The sequence below is a fragment of the Aphelocoma coerulescens genome, chromosome 1, assembly GCF_041296385.1.
Source record: "Aphelocoma coerulescens isolate FSJ_1873_10779 chromosome 1, UR_Acoe_1.0, whole genome shotgun sequence".
NCBI lineage: Eukaryota > Metazoa > Chordata > Aves > Passeriformes > Corvidae > Aphelocoma > Aphelocoma coerulescens.
The window spans coordinates 9,967,394-9,994,248 of record NC_091013.1 but is presented as its reverse complement, the minus strand read 5'-3'; the positions used below and the strand labels follow the sequence as shown (position 1 = coordinate 9,994,248).

Sequence of the window (26,855 nt, the reverse complement as noted above, 5' to 3'; positions counted from 1 at the left end):
AAAAGGAATGAAACAGGCTTTATACAGTCCATATGGATTAAGACCCACATATTTGTAGTTCTGAAAAACAGAAATTAATGCTGGAAACATTTGCTGAATCATATTTGCACTTTTTCTTTTAAAGGTCAAAGAGGTGTATAATGGTTTTGCAAAGAGAAAAAAAGTCACTGTAATAAGGTCTGTTACTTACTATGCTTGCTCTGTAACACTAAACCAAAGAGCAATGAACTGTACTTTTGGAAACTCTAAGGAATTATCTTTTATAGCTGAAAGGTCAAAAGAGAATATGGAAGACCAGCTATTAAGTTACACGGTCTTTATGTATCGCTCACAGTTTGTCAGTGAATTTATAGGAAATTCCATGCTGGAGAACAGAGATAGGGCTTGTTCCCTTTTAGCATTTAAGTAGGAGAACCCAATCCCTTTGGCATATAACTCTCCCTCCCCAATGCACACAATCTTTCCAGCATATTTTCTTGCTCTTTTACGTTTCTGTACCTATTCAAAATGAACACAAGCCAATTTTATAAGCACTTCCCTGCCCCTCTTGCAAAGCAAGAGCTGGCACAAGTACAGGCTCACAGCAGAGTTGGGTTAGGGCAGCTGGCACATAGTAGCCATCCCAATCCTTACGTGTTTTTCGAAAGCGCTGTCAGTCCATGGGAAAGCTCTCTGAAGCTGAATGAGATGGTGGGAGGGGCAGTGATAAAGGAGCTGCACTGAGAATGTAATCTATTTAAGCTGCACTCAAAGCCCGGACATTTTGTCTAGGGCACATCACCGAGATACTGCTTCACTGTGCTGGCTGGGCAGGGACTGCTGCACTTCCCTTCTGCCCAGACAGAGGAGCCTGCAGATCAGATAGAGCCACAAAGAAAGTTTTCCTACCTTGGACACCAAACTGTTGGGATCTTCAGCATTGAATTCTACAACTTATTGCCTGATGCACTCCCAAGAGCGGTTTCTCTGCCCTTTGCCTACTTTCTGCACAAGGGATGTGCACAAAATAAAACCTTCTATACTCTCTAAATCAAAGTGTTATGACAACGTGCTTCTTTAGATCCTTTATCCAGTTCAGAGCTAGCTGGCAGATACTATCCCCAGTCAGAGTCACAGGGAGAAACCTCATTCAGCATTCCAGCTTGGGATCCTCCCTGGATCCTAATTCGTAATGACGTAAGGTAAGGTTTTTACAAAGGAAATGCCTCACAGAAGTCACTGCTTAACCACTATGGACCAAGATTAAAATTGTTTCTTTTATTGAGGAGAAAACCAAGGCAAACTGCTGGATTATTGTGGGAAACACTGTAACTATCATTTCTGCCAAACAGAAATGTTGATCCATCTGGCTCATTAGGAGTCTATGCTCCAGTTAATCCAGGTCAAATCTGTTTTACTTCTGTGCAGTGGAAACTATTTTGAGAAGGTCTGTGCAGTGCCCACAGATTGAGACAAACAGCTATGCAGATCTTTGAGCACAATTTCTGTGCAACAAGAAGAATAAAGAGCCTTCTGCTCTATGTGCCATGAAATAATAGATCTAAATTTGTCAAGGCTCATTCTTGATTATATTGTTGTGTTCAGAAATTATTATCTTTATGTATCATTGAAAAGCAGTTCTAATGATTACAGGGGACTGCAATCTGGAATGCTTACATTGAGAAAATACCCAGCTAGAATGGTGGCTCACTAAAACAGAGTTAAACATGAAATAGAATTAGCAGAGTACTCCCAAGGGAGTGGTTGAGGAGCAAACCCCACAGGCTGCTGAAACAAAAAAATAAAACAAAATAAAACAAAACAAAACAAAACAAAACAAAACAAAATAAAATAAAATAAAATAAAATAAATAATAGTTTCCAAGTTAGAGTTTTCAGTGGGATTTTTTTTAGAAAATTCATGGCGCTATATCTCTGTTCTAAATTAAATATGCTTAGGACATTCTTTGTAAAGTAAATGTATGAATACAGAGTAACATGGGCTGCAAGGAAGGCCATCTAGTCCAACACTGTTCTCAAAGAAGGGCCTCCTTCAGAGCTAGATCAAGAAGCTCAGGGCTGTAGCCAATTGAGTTTGGAACCATGCCAAGGGAGGAGATTCTACAACCCCTCTGAGCAAACCCCTTTGGTGCTTCACTGGTTACACCCATAGTAAAAAAAAAACCAATATTCTTAGTAACTTGTCAAAATTTTCATTTTGGAAACCTGTTTCATCCTTTCTCTGTACACCCCTGAGAAGAGTCTGACTTAATTTTCTTCCTAACTGTCTATTAGACAGGAATTAGATCCCTTCTCACCCTTTACATGGCTGTATAGTACGGTAGTTTTAACTTTCATCACGAGGTAGAATACACTTTTTCACTCAATACAGTTCCCTACAGTTTTGTAATGATGGGATTTTAGGCCTTTCTCACTTTGTAACTAACTATGGACCTTGTTTTAAGTAAAAGGAGAACATCCTATATTCAAATAATTTCTCTTTTACACGAAATGTACACATGTCCACAGTATATCATATTCTTAAACCTGTGTGGAATTACCTGAGTTCTCTAACGATACCTAAAACGGAGTCAACAACTGGTCAGGGAAACCATGAGAGGCAAAGTTAAGCTTTAGCCACAAAAACTGAGTTAAGTAGCATGCTTACACAATAATGAGAATAAAACATTTGTGACATGGTTCTTGAAACCACTTCCCAAATTTTGAATGACGCCTGTGTTAACAGGAAAAGGGTGAATCCATGATTATCAAATGCATATTTGAATCAGTCCCTAACTGAGCTACACGCAACCCCAGAGCAAATCTCCTGCAAGTTCAGTGTTCTAAATCAGGAAGATTGTGCAGCTTGCAGATCTACCTTTTGAGTCATTTGTAGGGCAGCTACAAACAAGGGAAAAGGGCTTTTCTCTGAGATCCAGAATGCTCTATATTATCAAAGTGTGAAATAGAAACATGGATTAATTAATGAGAGGAAAAAAGGCAAATGAAATTATATACCATGGATATTGAAGTCAAATTGCACAGAACAAGGAGAAAGCAAAAAAGAATTTCTTTGTTGGCTGATATGCCTCCAGAAGTCATCCTCTAAAGACCTGAGTGGGAATAGTTCTTCAAGGCATGGCAAACCCTGAAGTGCGCTGGAAAGGCCAGTGACCCTCATGCTCTAGCAGAGATATTGAATGGAAAAATTATCAACCAAGGGTAAATTTGCAGACTCCCACAACATCTGTTCCCGGCAGACTTGTGGGCTCTCAAGAGTTTAAAGGAACTACAGTGCAGTTTCAAGGACCTAATGGGAGGCAAATAACGGCAATTTTGAACACTCCCTCCACAAGCTTCAGGACAAGGAGAGAGAATCATCACAGACACTTTCCACAGTATGATCTAAGTCAAAGTTGTTATCAAAAGTCTTTGAACACAAGACTGTTTTACTCAGCTTAGACATATGAATAAACCAGAGAAGCTGCACTCAAGGAAGCTTAACAGTAAACAGCCAAGTGAAAAGGCTTGTAAGCTTATAAATATTTCATAGAATTTTAACACTAAAGGTAGTATACATTAAATATGAAAGCCGTACTGAATTTCCCACCTTCTCTAGGAAAATACACCACATGATGTTTTCAAAAGACTGGGAAATCCAAGCATTTTCTTCCTAATATCTTTGAAAGACTTTTTTTTCTCCCATTTGAGAATGTGCATTAGGTACATAGGAGAAATTTCTGGTTTTCTCTATCGCCCCTTTCTTCAGTATCCAAGTAAATATCAAAAAGGAAGACTGAAAACACAGTAAAAGAAATTGAAGATCCCTAAGGAAAAGAGATAGGAGTTTTTGTCAAGGATCAAAAGGGGATTAAATATATATGGTCAGCTAAGGAATTATTCTGGGAGAAGAGATTTACTGTAAAACAAAATTAGCTCACAGTTGAATACACTGTAAAGTCTGCAAGCCTAACACTGAGGAGCCATCAGACTTTCCCACCCCATCATGTGGAGCACTTTGCTTATTTTTCTTGGCTCAAAGGATTCACACCACACCATGAGATTTATATTCTTTTGAGGTAAATGGTAAAATACTATAGGTGACAACAGTCAATTTAGCAGATCAAGAGGCAATATTATCAATACCATGGAAATAAAATCCACAGTAACTCCTGTTTGTTGCCAGATGACTAAGGGTCCAGAGAGGATTTTCTTCTGTTTTGTTCTTTTGTGATGTTAGTTTTTTCTAAAGCAGTAAGGGAATAAGATCCTTTCAGACAGGGTGAAGGGATTAGTGTATCTTGCTGGTGATTTGGGATCAAGACTGGAATTGTCTGGGACGTTTCTTAGCAATAATGAGGAGTCTGAAAAAAGGAAGAGAGGGATTCAATATCAGTAGCCACAGAAAATCATGTTACTACTTAAAAAGCTCCCAGTTCTTGACAATAAAGAAAGAGAGAGAAGAAAGAGTCTTAGCAGGATGTTTACCAGCAGTCCCGTTACCTGCAGGCAAAGGCAATCAAGCCCAGTACAATTTGCCCATTTTTTTTTTGTGCCAAGCCATAACAGGCCCCATAGCATCTTTTACTCAAACTATGTAAAGATTTAATCTAATTTTTTATGGGAAGGTGGGAGGATGAGGCCAAAAGGACAGCCAAGACAAATCAATTGGCAAAGGAGGGCCAGTTCCATGCAGTTGGCAAAGCAGCTTATGGGCAACACTACTCAAAAAATGGATAACAGGAGCAGCCCTGAAGGACTTCCAGCAGCCCTGGCTCCACAAAACTGGGGCATTCCTTCTCCCTCCCTCAAGCCTCCAGTGAATACATCTCTGTTTCAAAAATGTGTGGGCCTGTCAGGCTTTGGCCTCAGCCCCAGTCTGAGCAGCAGCTTTCCCTCTGTGGCTTTCAGCCTCTGGTGCACGAGGTGAACGTGTCCAACCCCACAGAGAACTGAAGGCAGCACCAGTGCCAGTGACAGAGCTTCAGTGAGACCAAACAAGCTCATAACAAGTCCTGCCTGTCCACAAATGAGGCTCAAATCGAAGATGTGTAATACAGACATCCCAATGTGAGGTCTAAATTAACTTAGTCTGTGATTAATTGAACCCATCACAGTTTATGCATAATCTGTAATTTGTGCCATGCTGCATCAAGCAAGCTAGTGGTTTATTGTACACACAGAACAAGATGATTTAGATTATAAGGGGACATGGTGAAGTGACATACAGCAGACCTGTCAGGGAGGAAAAGGGAGGAGAACTAGAAAGGGCTCTGGGTGAGAAACCTGTGCTTTCTCATCCTTGTTATCATACTCCCTTTTGTGAAACCTGTAACTCCAGCAGCAAGGTCTTGCAAATCTGCCTGCCAACTAGCCTGAGAAGACATGGTGACACAAGGATGCAAATTAGAAGTAAGGGTTAAAATGAACTCTCATATCTGCTACTCCTGCTCATATTTCTTTAGGGTTTTCTTCACCTTACTTTCTCATGCAAACTCTTCACTGGCATGCATTATCAGGGCAAAGCTCTGTGGCTGACATGCATCTCAGATCTTTCCTTGAAACGTCTCTGGCTGTGTTCTGGCTGACTTCTTCTCCCCTTTTGCCCCACATCCTGCTGCAGCCCCAAACAGCCTTCCTGATTCTACTTTTTCATCAGTTCCTACTGTCCCCAACATCCCCTCCTCTTCAGGCAGGCTGCACTTACCACAATCTTTGTATTACCAAAAAAAATTCCTTTAATTGTTTTGTAAATATATAAACAAATCCATTTTATTGTAAATATGAGAAAACATGAATGCATGAATAAATAACCATACAAACGGAAGGCCTATGTGCAAGTTGCCCTGCTAGTGTTTGAACTGCATTGAAAGTCAGCTCTTGGCCTCCATAAAGAAATCTTGAGGTAGAAAGGCTGTGTGTATAAGGAAACCTGAGGGGGACTGCATTAGTCACAGAAACAAAGGGATTCACTGATTTTCTGGTGCAATTCTGACTGGCTTGCAGCACTGACATTTTTGTCTGTTAAAAGTGATGATATTGTTAACAGTCAGGGCCCCATAAGAGGGTTTCTCTGCGTGAAGTCAGGCTTGAGTGTTACACTTAATCTGCAGTTACATTTTAAATTGCATTTATATTATAGCTTAATTGAAGTGTGCATACGATTTCCCACAAATACTACTTTCAGCTGTTATACCATATCAATAATAATTAGAACGATTTATACATTCATTCCACTCAGATCATGTGTGATAGGCTTCAAAATAACTAGATCTTTTGACAACAGCTGTAAGAGATAATAATTCCACTACCATCACATGAGGTGCTTGAAGCTTCATAACCTCACCTCTAGGACTCTTTCTTGAAACATCTTTGATCATTTTCAGCTATGACTGCAGCCCTTGCCACACCATGACAACTTCTCTTTTCATATAGGAAATACATTCTTGCTCTCTTCTGCCAACCTAATTTCAGTATTCAAATTCATTGGGTAAAAAATAATCACGCTTTTGTTTACAGCGATTACAAATTCACAATCCCGTCTGGGCCTCAGAATTTTGCACAGCATACTGGCAATTAATATCGAATTAATGCTTGTAGACCCACTGATTGTATTACATATCTACAAAGCAGACTGCTGACACATTCATTTATATTTCAAACAGCACACCGTAGGCTGTATGGTACAGGGAGTACATTGAAAACTCTTAGAGTATTCCAGACTCAGATACAACAACTCCCCAGGAACATATTCTCACAAAAACGACCAGCCAAACAACCAAAGAGAAAAGCAAACCTAGAAAACCAACCCCACAACAACAACAACAAAAAAATCAAAACTACAACCAAAAATCCTTGAGGGAAAAAAAAATCCAGAGGTTTTTACTGTGTAGAAAACACAGAATTAAATCATCATATATAAAATAATAATTCCTGGTGTTTATCTGGAAAAGGACTCAGGCAATTGCAGAGGGTTGTGCTGCTTCTGTGTGAGAAGGAAATGGTGGATTTCTAAAAGCAACTTTCCATGACTGGTCACAGCTGTAGGTTTAGCTGCAGACCAAAAAACAGGTTTCAGTGGATGCAAGTTAAAATACAAAGCATTACAATAAGACAAAATACGGAGGATGAAAATTTGTATGATGTAAAAGCGAAATAGAATATAACTTTCAAACAAGTGGGATTGACTTAAGGAATCCTGGAAGTTGTGACATGCACAATACATTCTCCTTATGGCTCAAAAATACTCTGTCTTAATGAAAAGCTGTTAAATAAAAGTACATCTTGTAAGTTTCCAAAAAGAGTCCTCAGGTTTCTAATAGGTTCCCAACTGGGAGCCTTTCCCATTAGAATGGAACTGAATGACTTCTGATTATAAGTAAATATTTCAAATATCACACTTAGGGTAAGTTTTAGCATTTAACTGAGCTACACATTCATGTAATCACATGATATGCTACTTCACAGTTCAAAAAGCAAATAATTCTTTCTTTGCTGCACTTTAACAAATGAAAATAACATTAAAAATAGGGCTTATAACTCAGGTGACATAAATTACTATGGCCTGGAAAAATAATTAACATCTCTTATTAGTTATTACAAACACTGACAGTTTCTTGTTACTAGAAAACAATCAGGAAGCAAAATGAAATTGCTATAATAACAGATGATAACAAAAATTATGCAAACATAAGACTGATACAGAGAAAGATGGAATAAACAGAATTTATCTTTATCTAAAGGATTAAAGTGGCAAAGTTCTCCACAGTATTTCTATGAGAGACACTGAATGTACACTCAATAACAACATTAATTTGGAAGGCAACAAATATTTTAAAGGGCTTACTTTTGTTTCTTTGATTTTAAATTAAAGACATCAAAACTGAAATCTCAGCATGTTTAAATCTATATAAACTAAAGGTCACTCAGGCTTTTTTTAAATTTTTGCACTCTGAGTAAATTTGTAACAAGTCTTCAAAATAATAACCACATTTTCACAAATATGAATCAAATTAAAGTACCACCTTAGACACTTTGCTAACTTCTAATTTTTAAATAACTTTCAAAAATATGCTGATACTGATGCAGGTTTGGTGCATATACTTAATGGGTTTTGAACCTGAATATACTTTAAACAAATAATGGACATTCTATACTACATATTAATTTATCTAGATGGGCTTTCCAGAAAAGGGATGTTCAGATAACCTAGTGTTCAGATGAATACATCCTGAAAGACTAGCTCTAAATTGATTTGCAGCTAGTTTATAATATGGGCACACAGGCAAATATGGACAGTTTTGATGTTTGTGTTTGCCCTGCAAAAAACAGAACATGAGAGAACCCAAATCTCTCCTTAAAGCCACTTCCACGCTAATCAGACAGGCTGCTGGCAAACAAAAGCAGTGAAAGAGCTGGTCAAAGTCACTGCAAGATGACTATTGATTATTTCAGAGAGGTCTTTGTGATTGTGGGAGGCTCTGAGAAAATGGAAGAAACCAAATGGCACTCATTTTCAAGTACCGCAAAGAATATTTGGATAACCTGGGAAAACAATGACGCAAATCCTCTTAAAAACCTGCAAATCATCCTTGAAACCATGTCCTAACACATGAAGGACAAGAAGCTGACTGGGAGTATAGACAGCATGGGTTTAAAAAGGAAAATGATGCCTGGCCAACCTGACAGCATTTCATGAAGAGGTGACTGGCTCGGTGATGCGGAGACAGCAATTGATGCTGTTTATCCTGACTTCAGCAAAGCTTTTAACACTGTCTCCTATAACATTTTCATTTTAAAAACCCTGTATGGACTAAGTGGCCAGTGGGGTGTATTGAAAACTAGCTGAACTGCTGGGCTCAGAGTTTGGAGCTAGTTGTACAAAGTCCATCCAGGAATCTGAGAGGAGACTCATGCAGTTCAGGAAGGGGAAGGAAAATCCTGCACAGAGGGAGGAATCACTGCAAGAACCAGTAGAAGCTGGGGATCTAACAGCTGGAAAACAGCTTTCCAAAAATGGTTCTGGTGGACACCAAGCTGGGCATGAGCCAGCAATGTGCCCTTGCAGCAGGGAAGGCAAATGTTATCCTGGGCTGCATCAGGCACTGTTTCCAGCAGGTCGAGTGAGATGATCCTTCCTCTCTGCTGAACCTTGATCAGAAAAAACTGGAACACTGAGTCCAGTGCTAGGCTCCCCAGTATGGACATACTGCAGTGAGTCCATTGAAAGGCCACAAAGAAATGATTAAGTGATTGGGCCACCGTTCAGATGAGCAGAGGCTGGGACTCAGGTGAGCAAGATGGGACTGCTCAGCTGGGAGCTGAGAAGGCTCAGGGGGATTTTATCAGTAACTAAATATTTGATGGGAGGGAGCACAGCAGACAGAGTCAGACTCTTCTCTTTGGTGCCCACTGGCAGAATGAGAGACAATAGGCATAAATTGAAATAGAGGAAATTCCATAGAGACTTAGGAAGAAAAATAGATTTTTGTGAGGATAGTCAGTTGATGGGACAGGCTGTGGAGTCTCCATCCTTGGAGATATTTAAAACCCAAGTTGACATTATCCTGAGCAACCTGCTCTCACTGACCCTGCTCTAAGCAGGTAATTAGAGTAGATGATCTCCAGAGGCGTCTTCCAGCCTCGGCTGCTCTGCGAGTCTGTGAAATTTCATCAGTTTATAGGCTGAGCAACAGTTTCTGGAAGCACTCCAAGACAGACACAACACCTCTTAGAAACTCATAATCCATCAAAAAAAGCCTACATAGATTGACTTATTGCACCAGGAAAAAAAAGAATTCCTTGGTTACTATTTAGGGCTAAGACATTTTTCACTTTCTAGATAAGAATTTAACAGATAAGAAGCAAATAACCTTGGTGTCTACAGTAGGCAGATTTAGGGAAAAAACTCTGTCCACATTTTGAGCAAGTCCTTGCTCAAATCACATCCTTCAGTTAAGGGGGGGATTATTGGTCAAGTAAACTTTGCTTCACATTTGCCTGCAACATGTCAAGTGCAAAATGAATCAATTCAGCAGTAGCAGCAGCTGGGAAGAATTGGCAAAACAACTGTTAAATCAGCTTAAGATAACATGCAAAAATTAGCAAGCCTTCTTGGGGGAGGAAAGGGCTTATTTAAAGTAGCAAAAGCAGTACAGCAATGGATGTGCATGACAGAGAAATAGAAAAACAGCAAAAGGACTAAAGAGAAAATAAGAGATCTGACAACAGTATTGGTAGAAAGAGTTTGGGCTTCACAATTCAGCTGCTGTTCCCCAAGAAAAATGGGTTTGTCCTTAACAAGATGAAAGGGTGAGTGTTCACTGTCATTCAGTTTCTTTCAAAACATAAAATGTTTCCAATTATGGTTTTCAGCTGTAACAGTTGAAAAACATTATTAAGTTAGCAACTGTGCTAAACCCAGCAGTAATTCTGAATTGATTCTGTAAAGACATGCCTTGTTTTGAACAGGAAATAGAAATGGACAACATAATCCAATAGATTTCCTTTCCCAAGGCAAAAATGTGCCCCATCTTACATTCTCTAAAGCTTTACATCCATCAGGTAATTTAGACAGAAAAACCACTTCACTGAGGATAACTTTTACTCTCAATAGAGGAATTCGATATAACTAAGTACAAGTTCTACTTATATGCCCTCTAGAAAGCATCTTGATTCAAGCAACCTCTTTCAAATCTATGCTAGTATCACTGAGCCATCCTGTATGCAAGGATACAGGTATCACAGAATTTTAAAGAGTTATGAAAAAAAAATTTAGATTTGTGATGATGTCTTGTGTTTATAAACATAAATTCATTTACAGTAAGTTTTTTGTTTACAGTAAGTGTTATACATTCTACTGTTAGATATTTGCTCCTAGAATCCACCCCTTATTTCACAGTTTTAAGTTTCCTCCATGATTCTTGTTAGAGCTTTCAAAACTGATTTATTTCATTATTAGGAAGAACAGAAAGGTCAGAATGAAGCCTACAACAAGCTTGTCCTTTACAGACTACTATAAAAGGAACTGTTCTCATGTTTTGGCGAGAAAACAAGAATTCGTTTTTGTGAAAAGTTACTTGGCTTCACCTTTGGTTTCCATTCAACATCCAATGCAACCAAAACTTTCTCCTCTGTAAACAGTGTATAAGCAGAGCAAACACTTTAATCTGGATCTTCTGCATTTTTGGAGCATGAGTAACCATCAGTCAACCAAGCATTTATAAATCTGATCTTAGAATTCGGTGTAAAAATATACTGATCTCTATTTCCAGCATCGTTGGCAGGGCTTGGAAGGGTGGGGCAGGGAATAAAATATGTACTAAATCACATGATAAGAAAAGGTCAACAGTAAATAAAGTCAAATGAGTAAAAGAAATACTGTTGTATTCCTGAAATCCAGTGCCAAATAATTCGGGGTTTCTTAAAATCTTCATTAAAAGCAGCACAAAAAAACCCCCACTAAACTGAGTTTTTTTTGTGTTAATAAGCCTGTACACATCATATCAACAATTTCACCATCAATCCAGGACAGCTTTGTAACTTCTCAGTTTCCTCTTCTCCTTCATTTTGACAAGCAGGTGCCCTCGTTAGCTGGGCAGGATCGTGTCTGGGTTGTCCCACCTGGATTTCTCTGCAGCTAGGAGAGCCTCTGTCCTTCTTGATCCCCCCAGTCCCAAACAGACTTGCTTATGTTTTCCTTTCTTATTAGGTGATCAGCTCTGGAATGAGTTAGACAGCCAGGGAGGGCTGGGGACTCATTCTTTCTAAGCCTAGGAATGTGACAGGATAGCTTTATGTCTAACAGCATTTTTCCCTGTATCGAAGAAACAGAAACAGATGTTCCCAGTTATTGCTATCAACAGCATCAGCCATTCATATCAGAATATGTTACAGACAATCCACCATCCAGTAACTTAATGAGGTGCTCTTTCACACCTCCAACAATGTTAACTATTTAATGGTATTAATGTTTTAGAAAATACAGTGCCTGCAATAATTTTCCCCAAGCTTAGCAACAGCTAGGTACCTTTGAGGTTTGTTCAGAGTGAAATAATTCATGAACAGTCTTTTCCAAATAAAAACTTTAAAATACTGGGGGGAAAAAAAACAACATTGAGAGAACAAGGTGAAGGGTGTTGAAGCATTTGTGTGTGATGAGCACAGAGAGGCTTAGGAGAGAGGAGGACAGACGAACAGAGACCTCAGATTTCTAAACAACTTCTTTGATATACACACCATCAGCAGAGTGTGAGCTGTGTCAAAGCAGTAATAGATCTCACTGCAGAAATGTTTCTTATGAGAAGCCTGTACCTGCTTAAGACCAATAAAGAAACCTTTCTTTCTTTCTTTCCTTTCTTCCCCTGCCGCCCCTTGGTTTTTCTCCTGCCACTGCAGTCCATGACCTTCACAAGGAAGCACTTCTGCTTTGACAACAGGCTGCAAACCTCCAAGGACTAGCAGCGCTTTCTGGAAGAGAAAACTGTTGCCTCACTCAGAATCCAATCAAAACCTGAATATACCAAGTGAAAAATAAACCAAGGACATCATTATTCTGTTTCATTGTGATTTGGCTTGCCTTCAAATCTCATACCCTGTATATCTGAAATAGCAGCAACGCCTCCATTAGTAGGGCCTTCCAACACTTTAATCAAAGTATCTTTCAGAATAAAAAGGCAGAAATGTCAAATTCCAATCACCCTTTAAATTCCCTCAATTCCCTGTGCCACACAGAATTAAAAGCCCTACCCAGGGATAATTTCCCGTACAAACCAGTGTGCAGGCATGCAGACACTCTGCCACGTGGGCAGGTGCCAATTTTAGAACATGGCAAGCCCCGGGGTGGTGGGACAGGGAGGCACCCTCATGGGCACCCCATGCTCATGGCCACACTCCTGCACCCCGTGTAGCTGATTTCTCATGTGTGGTAACAACTCCCACGTTTTATATAAGAAATACAGGTGTCCTGTACAACAATGTTGTGTACCTTGTCCAGTGCATGTTATTTGCCCCTCTCCTTTCCAAGTTTATATTAAAAATACCAGATGCTGGCATTTCTGTTTTTACTGGAACACTTCTGAAGGCCAAGAGACCCAGAGTTTTCTCAGACCTTACTGACATTCAGAGGAATGAAGTGGTTAAAAGAAATAGGCACAAAGGAGTTGATTAGCCTGACTAAAACTCATTTTCTCTCTCACTCTGGGGTGCTCGCAATACCATTAGGTCCCCAGAGTTCTTTCAGAATATTTTAGCAAAGGCAAACTAAGCAAAATGTGATATTCTGGATCCACATTTAGGTCATTTCTACATGCCGAAGCTTTTTAAGCTTATATTTCTTTTTCTTTTTTTTTCTTTTTTAAAGGAAACCTCAAACCATTATGTTACATCATAGAAAACTACTCTAGGGGAAAAAATCACACCATTAGGACGAACATACTTCTGTAATGGTTTCTTTGAGGATACTTTTACGACTATATCTTCTTATTTTATTATCATTGAAATTATGCTACTTTGTTTCTGCTGAAAATGATGATCCCTTAAAAATGCTTCAAGAAAGAAATTAAGTATAAATCTGAAAACTTTTATCATGTATGAACGTATCCAAAATTACAAGAATATATGCTTTTGCTCACATAATATTATTTCTTTCTCCTACACATGCTCATAATATTTAAAAACTATACTTTGCTCTTCAGAATAAAAGACTGCATACACCACATATGGATTACTTTAAAAATACAGAATTAGAGAAAGGACCAGAAAACCTCTCAATTATCAGCCTCATGCTCTAAATAATATCCCATAATATGACTTGCAAGATGGACCAAGAAAAATTATAACTTTCTTAAAATGCAGCTTATCTGTCCTTCAAAACACGTAATTAAAAATGTTCTGACTTGTTGCACATGCAGTAAGTAACCTAGAAGAGAAGTCTCTGTGGTCTCTGCAGCAAGTACTCTGAACCCAAACAACTCCTTTGCTCCATGTGTTTTTCTGGGAAGATGAAGGATCTTGTTCCCTTGTGCAGCACAGTTGGCAAGACGTTCTGGAAAGCCACACTCCACTAACCCTTATTTCTGCTTTCCACAAAGCTCAGTCTTTGATAAGGCACAATTATTTAAAATTCCCAATGCTGTTCTGCTTCCCCTGGCAGTGATACAGTATTACCACAAGTGCATCCTCTTTGACAGCAATGTGATGTTATAAAGTTCCACTAAATTTATTGAGGAGTCTTTATCCAGCAGTTAGCAATAACACAGTACAATAGTTATCCTCCTAAATGATAATTAAGCTTTGGGGTAACATTTAATTGAAAAGGTACTGTGAAAACCAACAAGTCAGCTTTTTCAAATCGAGGCTGCTTGGTTCACAATACCATTCAATGTGATTTTGTCTCACAGTAATCCATGACAAAAATATGAGTTTAATCCTGTTTCCTCTGGAGATCATTTGAAAACACTTAACCCCATGGACAATTCTGTGGTTTGAACAATTTCACATTATTAGTCTAGGGTTAACGTTTTTCTAGAAATAATGTACCTTTTCAGTAATAAATAATATGATCTTATCAGTAACTATTCTATTAGTGACATAATGGACTTGTTTCCTTTAAAAAAAGTTTAAATTTTCACAGTATGTAGCATGCTCTTAGACTCCCATTCCTTGAATATAGTCCCCTGATCAATAACTGTGTTGGAAAGATCCGTGGGCAACTGTGATACCCATGGGCAGTCTGAGGATCAGGGGTGAAGGAGCAGACACCACATAGGAGCAGACAGGACGAAGAACCCTCCTGCAGTAGCTAGGGTGTGACTTTCCAAGAAGTTCTCTCCTTACATCCAAGATCCAAAGAAATTTGCTGCCGTGCTCCTTCCATCTCCCTGGGTTGTCATGGAGCACAGCAGTTCATGTGGCCTGGGAGGAGCAGCCTGCCAAGCCAGCATTTCCCTGCAAGGTGTGTCACAGGGCTTGTTCTGGAGGAGCTTTGGTGTGACCCCGGTGCCCCACGCACCCACTGCGAGTCTGTGCCCACCAGCCAAACCCAGAGTGTGTCTTTCAGTTCAGCTTCCTCCAAAAGGGATGCAGGGCATACCCTCTGGATTGTGCTCTGGTGCACAGTCATAAGCAGGGAATCTAACATCTGGGAATTCACTTCAGAAATTTCCGATCTGAGCTGAGGCATGAACCTGGATGGACCCCTGCTACAGTATGCCCATGGCATCCTGTAAGAGACCCCTTGTGGCCACCAACTTTCAGGCAGGATTAATTTCTTTTCCATGCTGGATGATTAATTCTATTTTTAGTCACTACTTTGTGCAAATCCAAGCAGAGAAAGAGGATGCCTGTGTGTGACTGCAAGCAGAATTTGGTTCCATGTCAAAATAAGGACACAGAAAGAGAATTAGATCTGCTAGAAGGAAGAAATACAGCGTATGATACTGAATCCCCTAGGCAGACTGGCTTCTGAAATGAAGTTCCCAGTAATCTCATCTTAATTAAAACAAAATGAAATTTATGATATCTCATTTCCCCACCACTTTATTATTTAGGTGTCATTGTCAAAGACTGCAGAAATCAAGGGAAGAGACAGCTGCTGCCCCAAGGAGTTTCCAGTCTAACTCAGGAAGAAGTAAACACTGAACAGCTCAGGAAAGAAAGTAAAGCCCTCGGCAATGAATAAATACCTTTATATTTTCACAAAGGTCATCCTCAGCTAAAGTGAGATGAACCCGTCTGTACTGCTGTGGCACAGCGGAGAGCAGAATACAAAAGGGAAGATGTGAGTGCAGAGGTGGATGAAGGCTTGAAGAGAGGCCACCAAGAAAAGAGAAAGGATGGATTTAAAAAACAATACAAATGTGTAAGTAGCCACTGTCACCTCTAAGAGCAAAAAGTTTTCATCCAATATAGAGAGAGAAGCAAAGGAAGCATAGGCAACAAGTAGGAGATGTGACATGTCCTCAATGAAGGCAGTGGACAAATTTGGGAACATTATTTTGGGCACACCTTGTCACAAAGTGCAGATACAGTTTTTCCCATTTTTATTAAAATAAAACTATACAAACCCCTCAAAAATATTATACAAATTTTTGAAAAGAAAAATGTCATTCTCTTTAAAGGAGTGAGGATACAGCTGAGGAAATCCAGGAAATCCATGCAGCTAAATAACTCCCAAGAAGTGCTAGGACATCACCCTTTCATTTTAGATATGGATATTGTTACATAATACAATTTAGCAAGGGATTTAATAGCTCTTGTCATGAATGCTATTCATCTGCTAGATGCAATTCTGGTTTCTATTCTTATTTTACAAAACCTCTATAACAACCTGTTTTTTTTCTTTCTTTCATCTACTAATCTACCACCTCTTCAGAGTGAAATTAAAACTTTTGAACTAAGCAGCAAATATCTTTCCCCCTTACTTAGCAAGCACCTGTGCAACTTTCCTTGCAGCACCATCTCTTCCCAAAGGCTGAGGACAAGAAATCTGGGATGATATAGTGATTCCCTTGGAGAGAAAGTATACAGAAAAGTGAAGAAAACAAATTCTTATTCCTCTCCAAAGAGGAGTGCTGAAAAATGTTGGGCATTATGTGGCTTAATCTAGAGGGTGCAGTCTTCCTCTTGCTAACCAGAACTAAAGCCCGAGAAACCAGACATTTCTTCTTCCCAACTGTACCCCCAATATTTCAGAAGTCAAGAAAACTTTCTCATAATTATTCAATATGTGATAATGATGATCTCCCTATTCTACCTCACTTGAATTTCCAGACTTTGTCCAATAAGTAAAAGGTGTTATCACTGAAGGAGCTCTCTTAGAAGTACCAAACCATCTGGAAAATTTATAGCTGATCTAAGTTTTACTTATTGCACAAAAAAAATAAAGTTTGAGTTCATCTTGCAAAAGGGAAAGCAAATATGGCATAAGACCACAACTGCACCTTGAAATTTCCTGTTTTAAGCTTCCTTCCTGTCAAACATAAAAAATTTAATCTTATTTATAGACTGTCTTCATCACATGGACCATGCAGTCTATTATATGCTATGGGAATAAATGATAGCATGTACGTATTCCCCTGCCTTTTATGATCAGAAAATAGCGAAAACCAGAAATTCTATTATTATAAAGATACAGAACTAAGCTGGAAGATGAAGAGCCAAAATAGGTTATAAACAGGGGGCAGAGACCATAGATTATGTCCAGACAATACTGACACTTCTCTTTTCACTGGCACAATCTGTCCTGAGAGCCTGGGTGGGAGAGGAAGAAGAAAGATCATCTGGGAGCATGGTAGATGGATTTTAAAACTCTCTGTCATTCTTTCATTCCTGGCTCTCTTCAGTCTCCTGCTCTTGGCATCCTCTGTTTTTCTTCTTATTGCACATAAAGGCTAGTTTTAAACCAACAAACAAGTGCAAGTCTGGAGAAGATGCCTGTTTTGTTTCTGGGAAGTGCATGGGAGAGCTCAGCTGCTGCTTGCTTCGAACTAAACTGAGACCCCCTCATTCAGCTGATACCAGACAGTTCAGCGGCCAGAGAAGAGCTCTCTTACTCTGTAAGTTAATATTAGGCAATGAAACTGCTTCTGCCATTACAGTTCAAAGAAACTGGTTACTCCTTTAATGTGTTGCCAAATTATTAGAATAATGACACTTTTTTCAAGGGTATTGGTGTGTCTCCTCAATTCTTGCTTTTTTAACCCCATGCTTTAGTAACTGTTGAACTTCAGAAAGAAATGTGTTGTTTTTCTTCAAAGGAGAGCTGGATACTATTTCAGGATGACTTCTTTTATATATAATGTAAAGGATATTAGCCCCCTAACAGAGAAAAAAAAAATCACTTTATTTTCCCCCTCTGGTGCTCTCCTTTAGACTTGGAAAATAAACATTTAAAAATGCATGCTGTTAGTGGGCTGTGCAGCACTACACTGCTCTGTCAAAGTGAATATTGTGATAAATTATGTCAGTCTGTTCGTACTTACAATCATCTTCCACTTCCTCATACCAAAGCATGTGAGCAGACATGAAATCTCTCCACAAAACAGAGGAAAAAGAAAACAACAGCAAAATATTTCTTGGCAAAGTATATTCCAACTTTGCTGCTCCAGTAGCTTTTGCTGAATTAGGCTTGTCCCTGCATAATGCCAGATGTGTCCCCGCACAAGCCCCAGCAGCTCTGCAGAGGAGAGGGCAGGAATCACCAGGGTGGGATGCTGGCTGCGGGCAGGGTCTGCGGCGTCCCAGGCAGGGAGAGGCAGGGATCCTCACTTCCACCCAGCCGGCATGGTAACTAATGCCAGTGCTCTTTGGAGGCCCCTAAATGTTTCAAATTCCAGGACCTGCGCAGAAGCAATGCTCTGTGCTTCCCTCAAAACAAAGTTGATTTCCCATAATAGGACAGCCCATGCACTCGACATATAAGGCTCTGCTTCCAGGGTGGCATGTGCAATGGATTTAAATTATGTGTTGCAGCTTCCCCAGGAACATTTAGGCCACAAAGTGGGGTGAAGATATTTACTGCTCCCTTTGCGCAGCTCCCCGGAGAGCCCTATGAAATAAATTTTCTTCCTTCCCAGCAAATGACTCCCAGCCCATCCCCAGACAGGTTCCTCCCTTTTTGGGAGAGGAGCAGCAACCCTCCCTAACTTTTGGGATTTCAGCCTCCTTCCTGAGCAGGGGAAAAAATAAACAAACACTAAAATAGTGTTGTCACCAAACTAAATGTGTAAATGCTAACACAAGTTGTGGTAAGTCAGCAGCTGCTTAAACAGGAAAAAAAAAAAAAAAAAAAAGAACTATTGACTTACAACTGACCTTTCCACTCCCAACAAAACCACGCAGTACTAATGCTATACAGAGCCCAGGAGCTGCAGAGCAAGCAGAGGAAGGAGTGCACACAAGCTGCCTGTCACTTTCTCTTCCCAACAGTGGCAACTTCCCTTTGCTCCAAAATCTCAAACAGGTGGGACCTGGGCTGATGTTCTCCCCCTGCATTCAGTGCCAGGCCTCTTTAGTTTACACAGGAAGGAAAGCAGGCATCCACACAGTACTTGGGAAAATGACTGCTGCATCCTTCACCTAAAAGCAGATTTTTATAAGGCTGCTTTCTACAATGTGTACTTTGTACAGTATGTACAGCCTTTAGAGATAGGCCACATTAAATCATGTAAATTGTTTCATTTGAAAAGTCATTTGAAGGAACACTCTTAACACAGTTCAATTTTTTTTTTTCTTAAAATCTATCCTTAAAAACCTGAAAAGTGGTATTTTTCAGTTTTAAAGCTTAATGTGTCTAGTCATGCTGATTACAAGTCTATAAGTAATTTTCTGGATTATACAGAAAAAATAAACACAAAAATGAAGTGTGTAATATAACCTTACAGCCACTGGCATTTTCTACACTGATAGTCAAATTAATACACTGAAGAACCTGCATGTACACTGCACGCCAGGAGACTCCTAAGGATTAATTTGCAGCCCACAGGAACTGCAAGTCATGAACTGATGTAGAAAATAATCTGAGGCAGAGCAGAGCACACTGTAACAGCAGCAGCATTTTGATTATTTGAGGGAGAAGGGGACTGATAAAACTCAGTAAAGAAACTGCTTATTGTGCAAATTTTTTGTTTTAAAATATGTAAGGTCACCCTTAATAGAACATACTGTCAATAACTGAGGCCCAGTAACATACTTAAAGGCTACAAGTGAAAGTTATCTTGAAGGTAGGTGTCTGATAGCAGAACTGTTATCCTCCTGGCTTCTATTCATTTCAAGGTGAAAAACATTTTCTCCAAAACCCTTCAGGTGCATAAATCTCTGTTTCTAAATATGGTCACAGGGCCTTCATCTTGACAGAAACCTATAGTCTGTTTTACACCCAGTTCTAGTCGCAATCCACAAAAATTCACGTGGATTATTCATCCTCTCTGACAATGGCTTTGAGACCATCAGAGCATATTTGGATCAGGCTTTGCAAGAAATGCGGTGCTACTCAGCATTTTCTTCTAAAACCTAGCCCAAAGAAGTGTCTAGTGGCAACATTTACAATAATTTATATGCAGGAAATCCGTGTTTGCTTCCTCTCTTCTTGCTGGGAGAGTTCAAAATTCCAGTGGCCTCAAGAGAGCACCTGCTTCATTCACAGGAGGGCAGAAACCTTCAGCGTAGAAACAATTTCCCTTCCTCTTATTGATGTTTCTCCAGTCAGCTGGGAAAGAGTAAAGATTTGTTGGGCCGTAGAGAGAAATGACAAAATTGAGTGTTCAAACATACTGGGTATTTTGGTTGAGTTTGGATTTCTAGGTTTGGTGGTGGTGGTGGTTTTGGGGGACTGCAGCAAAGAAATTGAGAGGCTCTTAAAAACTTAGTACTGTTTTCAGCAGCTACGAATGCTGTGACTGCCTAACACTGAGAAACATCAAGCCTGCTGAAGATGTTTAAAATGTATCTCAGTTCCTACCAGCCAGCACTTGGATTGCATGGAGCCTGGAACATTTTTACATACCACGTTTTGTTATTGGTAGGGTCTTTCTGCTCTATCTTCAACAACAGAGAGCAAGGCACAGCCTCACTGTAGCTTTATGTCAAATAATTACTGTACACTCCATAAATGCTGGTGGCCAGAGACCACCTGCCTCACTCTCCCTTCTAGATGCTGCAGGTAGCAAGCTCTGACCTCAGTGCTTGGAGACTACAGTGCCTGTGCTGCAAGATGGGAAAGGAACAAGCTTCAAAGTCACAGGGAATTTGGAAAATGTAGAAAATCTGGAATAATAAAAGTGGGTATTTTTTTTTCAATGATTGCTGTCAGCTTTAGTTTAATGTTGCCTTCTTCTTTTGCCATCAGTAATGGGTTAAATGAAAGAAAATTGTCATCGTCACAGAAATGGTTTGGGTGACTTTCAGCCACCCATTAACAAAGGTTTTACACAGAGGCTGTTTATTTCCCTGCTTGAGAAGTCCTTTCAAAGCCCAAGTATTGATAAAGTTGAAAATATCTCCTTTCTGACGGCATGAGCGTGACAGCCATGCAGAGCTGGAGAAAATGCCGAGGAGGCCAGCAGCTATCTGAAAACAGGACAACAATAAACTGCCTGTTCATGAAACATTTAGGGGATCGGGTTCATCGTATGTCAGCATGACTATAGAAAAGAAATGGATTTCAACATCCAAACTTGGCAGCCACGTTTATTGTCTCAGTAAGCTAAACCAGAGGAAGATTCAGACTTGAGGATAATGGTCAAACCTTAGACTGGACATGGGAACCAAGTTCTCAGTTCTCTAACTCTTCTGTACCATAATAAAGGGCCACATTAAAATTCAAGACTTCTCTGTCAGGAAAAAAAAAAAAAGGATTCAATAGGAAAATTGTGGTTTTGACATAATTGATATGGGAGGAGAGGTCCCCAATTCAACACAGATAAATCAAATAACTTCATGTTAACAACCTCCAAAGAGTAACAAATTTTCCATCTCACTGTAATTTACTAGGACCCAGGCACCTAACAAACCCCCAACAAAGCAAAGCACACCACATTGCCATGTGTATCGCCTATCTACTTTCCTGTTAGCAGATAAAACAAGAAAATAACAAATAGGTAGCATGCTGCATAGAACTCATTTACAAATCTCTTATGACTTTTTAAACATCCCAGTGGCACATGTTGTTTGCCAATACAACTCAACATCAGGCGGAGTGCTTACAGCATAAACCTAAGACAGATGATATTTTGATTATAATTTCAGAAAGCATTTCAACCTTTATTCCACCCTGTATTTAACTCACTGCCAATGCTGACCTAAAAAAAAAATAAAGGCAGTCCAAGTCTGTTGCTTGGTTCAGCCATTAAGCTCATAACAAGATGTCTCTGTGCTCTTGCCAGTATTTGCAAATCTATCACATCTATCTGTGTGGGAAGAAGCGTTGAGCTCCAGGGACTATGGGAGTGATGTGCAGGGAGAACTGGGATGGGATTCTTTTAAGCACTAATGTGCAGCGTGGGTTTTTGCCCTGGTGGTATATTGGCTCTGACTCTTTTTATTATTCACTTCCTGTCATGAAAAAAACCAAAACAAACACAAACCACTTGCATGTCAGCATCAGAGGGAAAAAAAAATCTTCAACAGCTTTATCACAACAGAAGTAAACAGTCAGCTTCTGATTTTCCCGTGAAATCAGCAAGCAAAAAAAAGGAAAAAAACAAATCTTTCCAATGTGAGCCACTGAGGAACTTCTTTCTTTTGTTTCTTAGCCTATTTTTACTTCAAAAAAGAATGTATCATAGAGGATTTTAGTACAGGTTGCAAAGGGGTTCTTTTTCTTGCTTATTTGATCTTCAGAACAGAAAATAAAAGACGAAAAAACCCCAAACCAAAACAAAATCTTGCCCTTATTTCTGAAGGAAGTAATAGCTTTTGGCTTCCAAGGCAGAATATATTAATATAAGTTTATGGTCAGAAAATTGGTAGTCAATACAATGATAAAGACAAAGCCCTCTCATATGCAAGGTGTGTTTAAAAAAAATCATTTTATTTCTATGCCATGAAACACTTCTGCTTCAAAATGTGCTCTAAAATACGAACCAACATATTGGTTCACTGCAGTGTTTGTGCTCTCCCCAGGAAAGCTCTCTCCTTCAGGTCATGGCCAAGTGGGAAATAGGGGTTAATCTTTTTTGCAGAGCTTCTAGCAAAAGGAAGGGTGGGCTTACTTCTTGCTCATTCAACATTACAAGTAACCTTCAGAAAACCAGTAGTAATCACAATCCATTTTGGAAAGCTTCAGCTAAAGAACAACCAATCCTCTTTACCTAGTGGATCTCTCTTTGGTGTGAGGTCCCAAGCAGATTTAGCATATCCATGCTTTGTAAATCTTTATTCTCAAACCCTGTCAACTCTCCAACTTTCAGAAACTTTCACCCCAGTAGAAATGAAATCAGTCTTTACTGGAGTCAGTTGGACCAGACTACTCAGAAGATATACTGAGCCATCAAAAGGAAAGTGTAAAAAAGGATAGCAAATTACATAAAAACTAATATTAAGGGTACAAACAAGAGAAGAGGAAGAAGATTTTAATTACTGATATAGACAAAGTAGGAATCAAAGTAAGAAAGAGGAATTAGAATTACTCATTTATGTCTCTAAAATGTTGGTCTTAATCACTCCAGGGAGGCTAATGACCAGAAGGGAGAGCATCTTATTAACCAGTATTTCTTTCTAGCTTTAGCCATCTAACTCGGTCCAATCAACGTAAACATCACACATAACCTACAGAGAGGATGCTGAAAGTGATCCGGAAAGTGTCTGAGTATCTAAAACAGGCTCCTGCCCCAAACTGCCCTTGATGGGGCAGGGTGTGCCTTTCTCTGGCTTTGTTTTGTTGGTCCACTCTTGGTTGTGTGTCCAGACCATGAAAGGTCAGATTGTCCCTCTTCTCCCTGTCTTCTCAGTGTCCACAAGAAGAAAATCTGAGCCTACAGGCCAGTAGTGAGATACAACACAGGAGGTCTCCCAGTTGGGCAGAAAACTCCTTGGGTGCAGTTATTTTCTCAGGTCCAAAACACATGTGAAATTTACGCAGTTCTTAAAGGCATTGCAACTCACCCAAGGGAAGCCGGTACTCAAAGTCATCAAGGAAGTCATCCCAGACTCCATAATGCTTAAATGCAACTGATAATAACTTGATTATTTTCATCACATCTAAAGGGTGAAATATTAACCAATTTTTATACACACACACACATTCGCATACATGTACGCCACAGAGAGAGAGAGTGCACTCTGAGGCAAGTACTGGCAATAGTAATGGATGCATGTGCATATTTAATACTTCTTTTAAGAGAACCCAATTTCACAAAGTTGAAGACAATTTTAAAACCTCATCAGTGAGGACAAAGAAGTTAAACAGAGAAATGTGAACGGTAATTGGAAGATGTTTGAAAACACTGTTTAGGCCTACATGTCATTACTAAGAAAAGTTTCTCTGGTTGAAAACAAACAACTGCAAACAAAAACAAATTTAGTCTAGAAGAGAAGCAGGTATTTAAAAAACAAAAGCAAACACAATATGTAAGGAGCAGAGGAAAAATGCCAAGCTGATTGCAAAGAATATCAATAAGAGGTAATTATGAATCAGAGTCAACAATCCATACGTAGGAGACAGAGAATTCACCTAGGTCTGCAGGCAAGCTGCATCAGCTCTGCCAAAGACAACCCAAGGTCACTTTGCAGAGCAAATGTGCTGGCTGCTCACACAAACACAGTTTTCTTTAGGGAAACACAACTTGAGCGCCAGCCGCCTACGCTATCCCAGTCACCCCATCATGTACTCCCCTGGCTTTACTCTGCTCCAGTCAACGTTTCAGCTGTGTCCAGTTTTGACACAACACTTTATGAAAGCCACAGATAAACTGGAGAGCATTTAGAATCACAAATATTCAAACAGGCGGGTTCCTTTGCAAAGAAAGACTGAGGGAACTTTACATATTTAGTCTGGAAGGAAAAGGCAAATTAGTACATAGCTGCTGCCTTTCAGCATTTAGACATCACAACATTCCACTATTTTTCATTTATTCCAAGGAAAGGGACATAATTTGGGTGAAATCAACTTAGATTTGATATTAGGAGAAAATTGTGGGAGTAGCAAGTTACTTACACATATGAAAACTTATATACACAGAGGTCATCAAACCCTTTTAAGCTGAAGCTTGTAAGGAAAACTAACACATTTTTCTAGGGTAACGAAGTGTGTTTGATCTATCTCAACCCTTGCAGCAGAAGAAATCTAAATGCCTTTCATCACTGTATTTCTACAACTCTCTCACATAAGATTTACAGACTAGATAATATGACCGGTCACATAGAGTTCAAGTTTGCATACACCTCATACACAAAATAATTGTGTTGTGAAAGGAGAGCAACCCAATGGATACAGGAACACACACACTGACAATCTGGAAACCTAAATTCTATTAACAGTTCTGTCAGTCACTCATTGTACAATTTCCCCTTTTCTTTTTCCATTTCCCGCATAGAAAACAGTTACAAGCTAAACAAGTGCTGTTAGCCTGCTTAATTATTGTTTGAGAGAGATGACAAACTGCTTAAAGTACAGGACTATTAAGGGTCTGTGTTTTAATTACATTGATTTCATCCTAAGTCTCCCTGGATGGCAATTGCTCAAAGCCTTAGTTACAGTGGCAAAAGACTGTCACATTAAATTTGTGAAGACTGGGCTATTATGACAGCAAATTATGATGACAAAATTATGTTAGTTAAGTCTAATGAAACATTGCTGCACACACTAGGATGAATGTAAAATTATTTCTGTGCAGGTCTATATGCAGGTTAGTACATCAAGATGATGGCAAACTCAAGTTAATGCAAGCCTGCAGAGATGACATTAAGAATGGCGAGATGATTGCAAAATGATGCTGCTGCAAGTGAACTGTAATTAAAAAATAAGTCTCCAAACCCAAAAATGTGCTAAGGGAATGTAAAAATAAACCTACAGAAAATAAAACCAAGGACATTTTACTTAAAGCAAAAAACATACTGGATACAACTAGTGCTGCAGACCAATTCCCTGCCAAACTGGCCAATGTTGATTAGGAGGGCACAAAGCCAGGATGAGACTGCCTTACAAAGTAACTGCCAATAAATTCTGAGTAATGGTATCACTATGACATTTTTTTCCACTAAAAACAGGTAATTGACTCTGTAGAAACATAAATAATTTTTTAAAAAGTGCTCAAGATTCTTGTCCTATGGAAGAATCTGGTTTTATCAGGAAATTCCTTCCTAAATTTAATCATACTGATGTTTTTCTTTCTTGTATTCTGGCAGGGTTAGTAGTACATGACTAGAACCAGATTATTCATTAGGCCCAAAAGAAATTAGTCCACTCTCAGGTAAATTCGAATACATAGGATCCACAGCATTATAAGATTAAGGAGATCAGACATTTACTATGCAGAGTGCTCATAATATTTTCATGTGATTAGATCAGTAACACCAAAGATCTGCTAGTATATATCCTTAGAGCAGTGTTTGATAATTACTTCTAACACATGAGGAAAAATAATTCAAAACCTGAAAAATTCTTCTCTTTCCTTTCTGCATTTGTAGTCTTTCCTCCTTGCTATAATATTTCTATCTACTGCTAAATACAAGAGGTATGCTTCATTTCTCTTTTGGCAACAGCAGATACTCTGTGTCTTTTCAAAAGACTGGTGTATCTATCTATCTGTCTGACTCTCTATCTGTAATATTTTCCATCTTATTATCACCCAAAATATAGGGTACTCAGTTACTGATGAATTACACTGGTGAACTGAAGTGCTTTGTTTAAATAACAGGCTTTGTCAAGCAGTTTAGGTAGTGCCTGACCTTTAGGTGGAAAGCATGCATAATTTTCACCCATCTAGTAGAGAAGAAAATGAAAAATTTCCTCTTCTTGAAAATTTGCAAGTTTTTACTGGGCAAATTACACATCCTATTCAGCAAAATAATAGAATGGCAAAATCTCACTAAAAATAAATAGATCTTAATAAGGTAATTTATTTCAGAGATAAGTACAGAGTGACTCATGCTTTTTTTCAGATTTTTCTAAATAGTTCCATAGCTAATAAATTAGTAGTTGGAGTACAGAAAAGGAGATCAAAATGATGGTTCGGGGCTTCAAGTCACTCTGATTACAGACTGAAATTTGCAAGGGCCTTTATCACTGCATACATTACATTAAAATTCATGTAGCTTTTCTGGAGACACACATTCCACCTGAAGGCATGGACTTTTTAGAAGACTGGGAAACATCCAGCCACTCGCTAATCTGTCTGTTGGCTTGGAACCTCTGCCAGCTGAAGTTACCTGTGAATCTGA

At 39.2% G+C, this 26,855-nt stretch overlaps 1 protein-coding gene across 7 annotated transcripts in view; it reads right to left on the bottom strand.

Annotated features, from left to right (window-relative positions):
• DMD (dystrophin) overlaps nt 1–26,855 on the bottom strand; it is a 1,181,986-nt gene that overhangs the window by 988,736 nt on the left and 166,395 nt on the right. Inside the window, exon 1 of one of the 7 annotated variants that reach the window (XM_069031992.1) lies at nt 17,960–18,245. The exons of the other annotated variants lie outside the window; for them this stretch is intronic. Coding sequence (XP_068888093.1) covers nt 17,960–18,002 — 43 coding nt within the window. The 5' untranslated portion in view covers nt 18,003–18,245. Of the gene's footprint in view, nt 1–17,959; nt 18,246–26,855 lie in introns of those variants that run through there. 7 annotated transcript variants of the gene reach the window in all.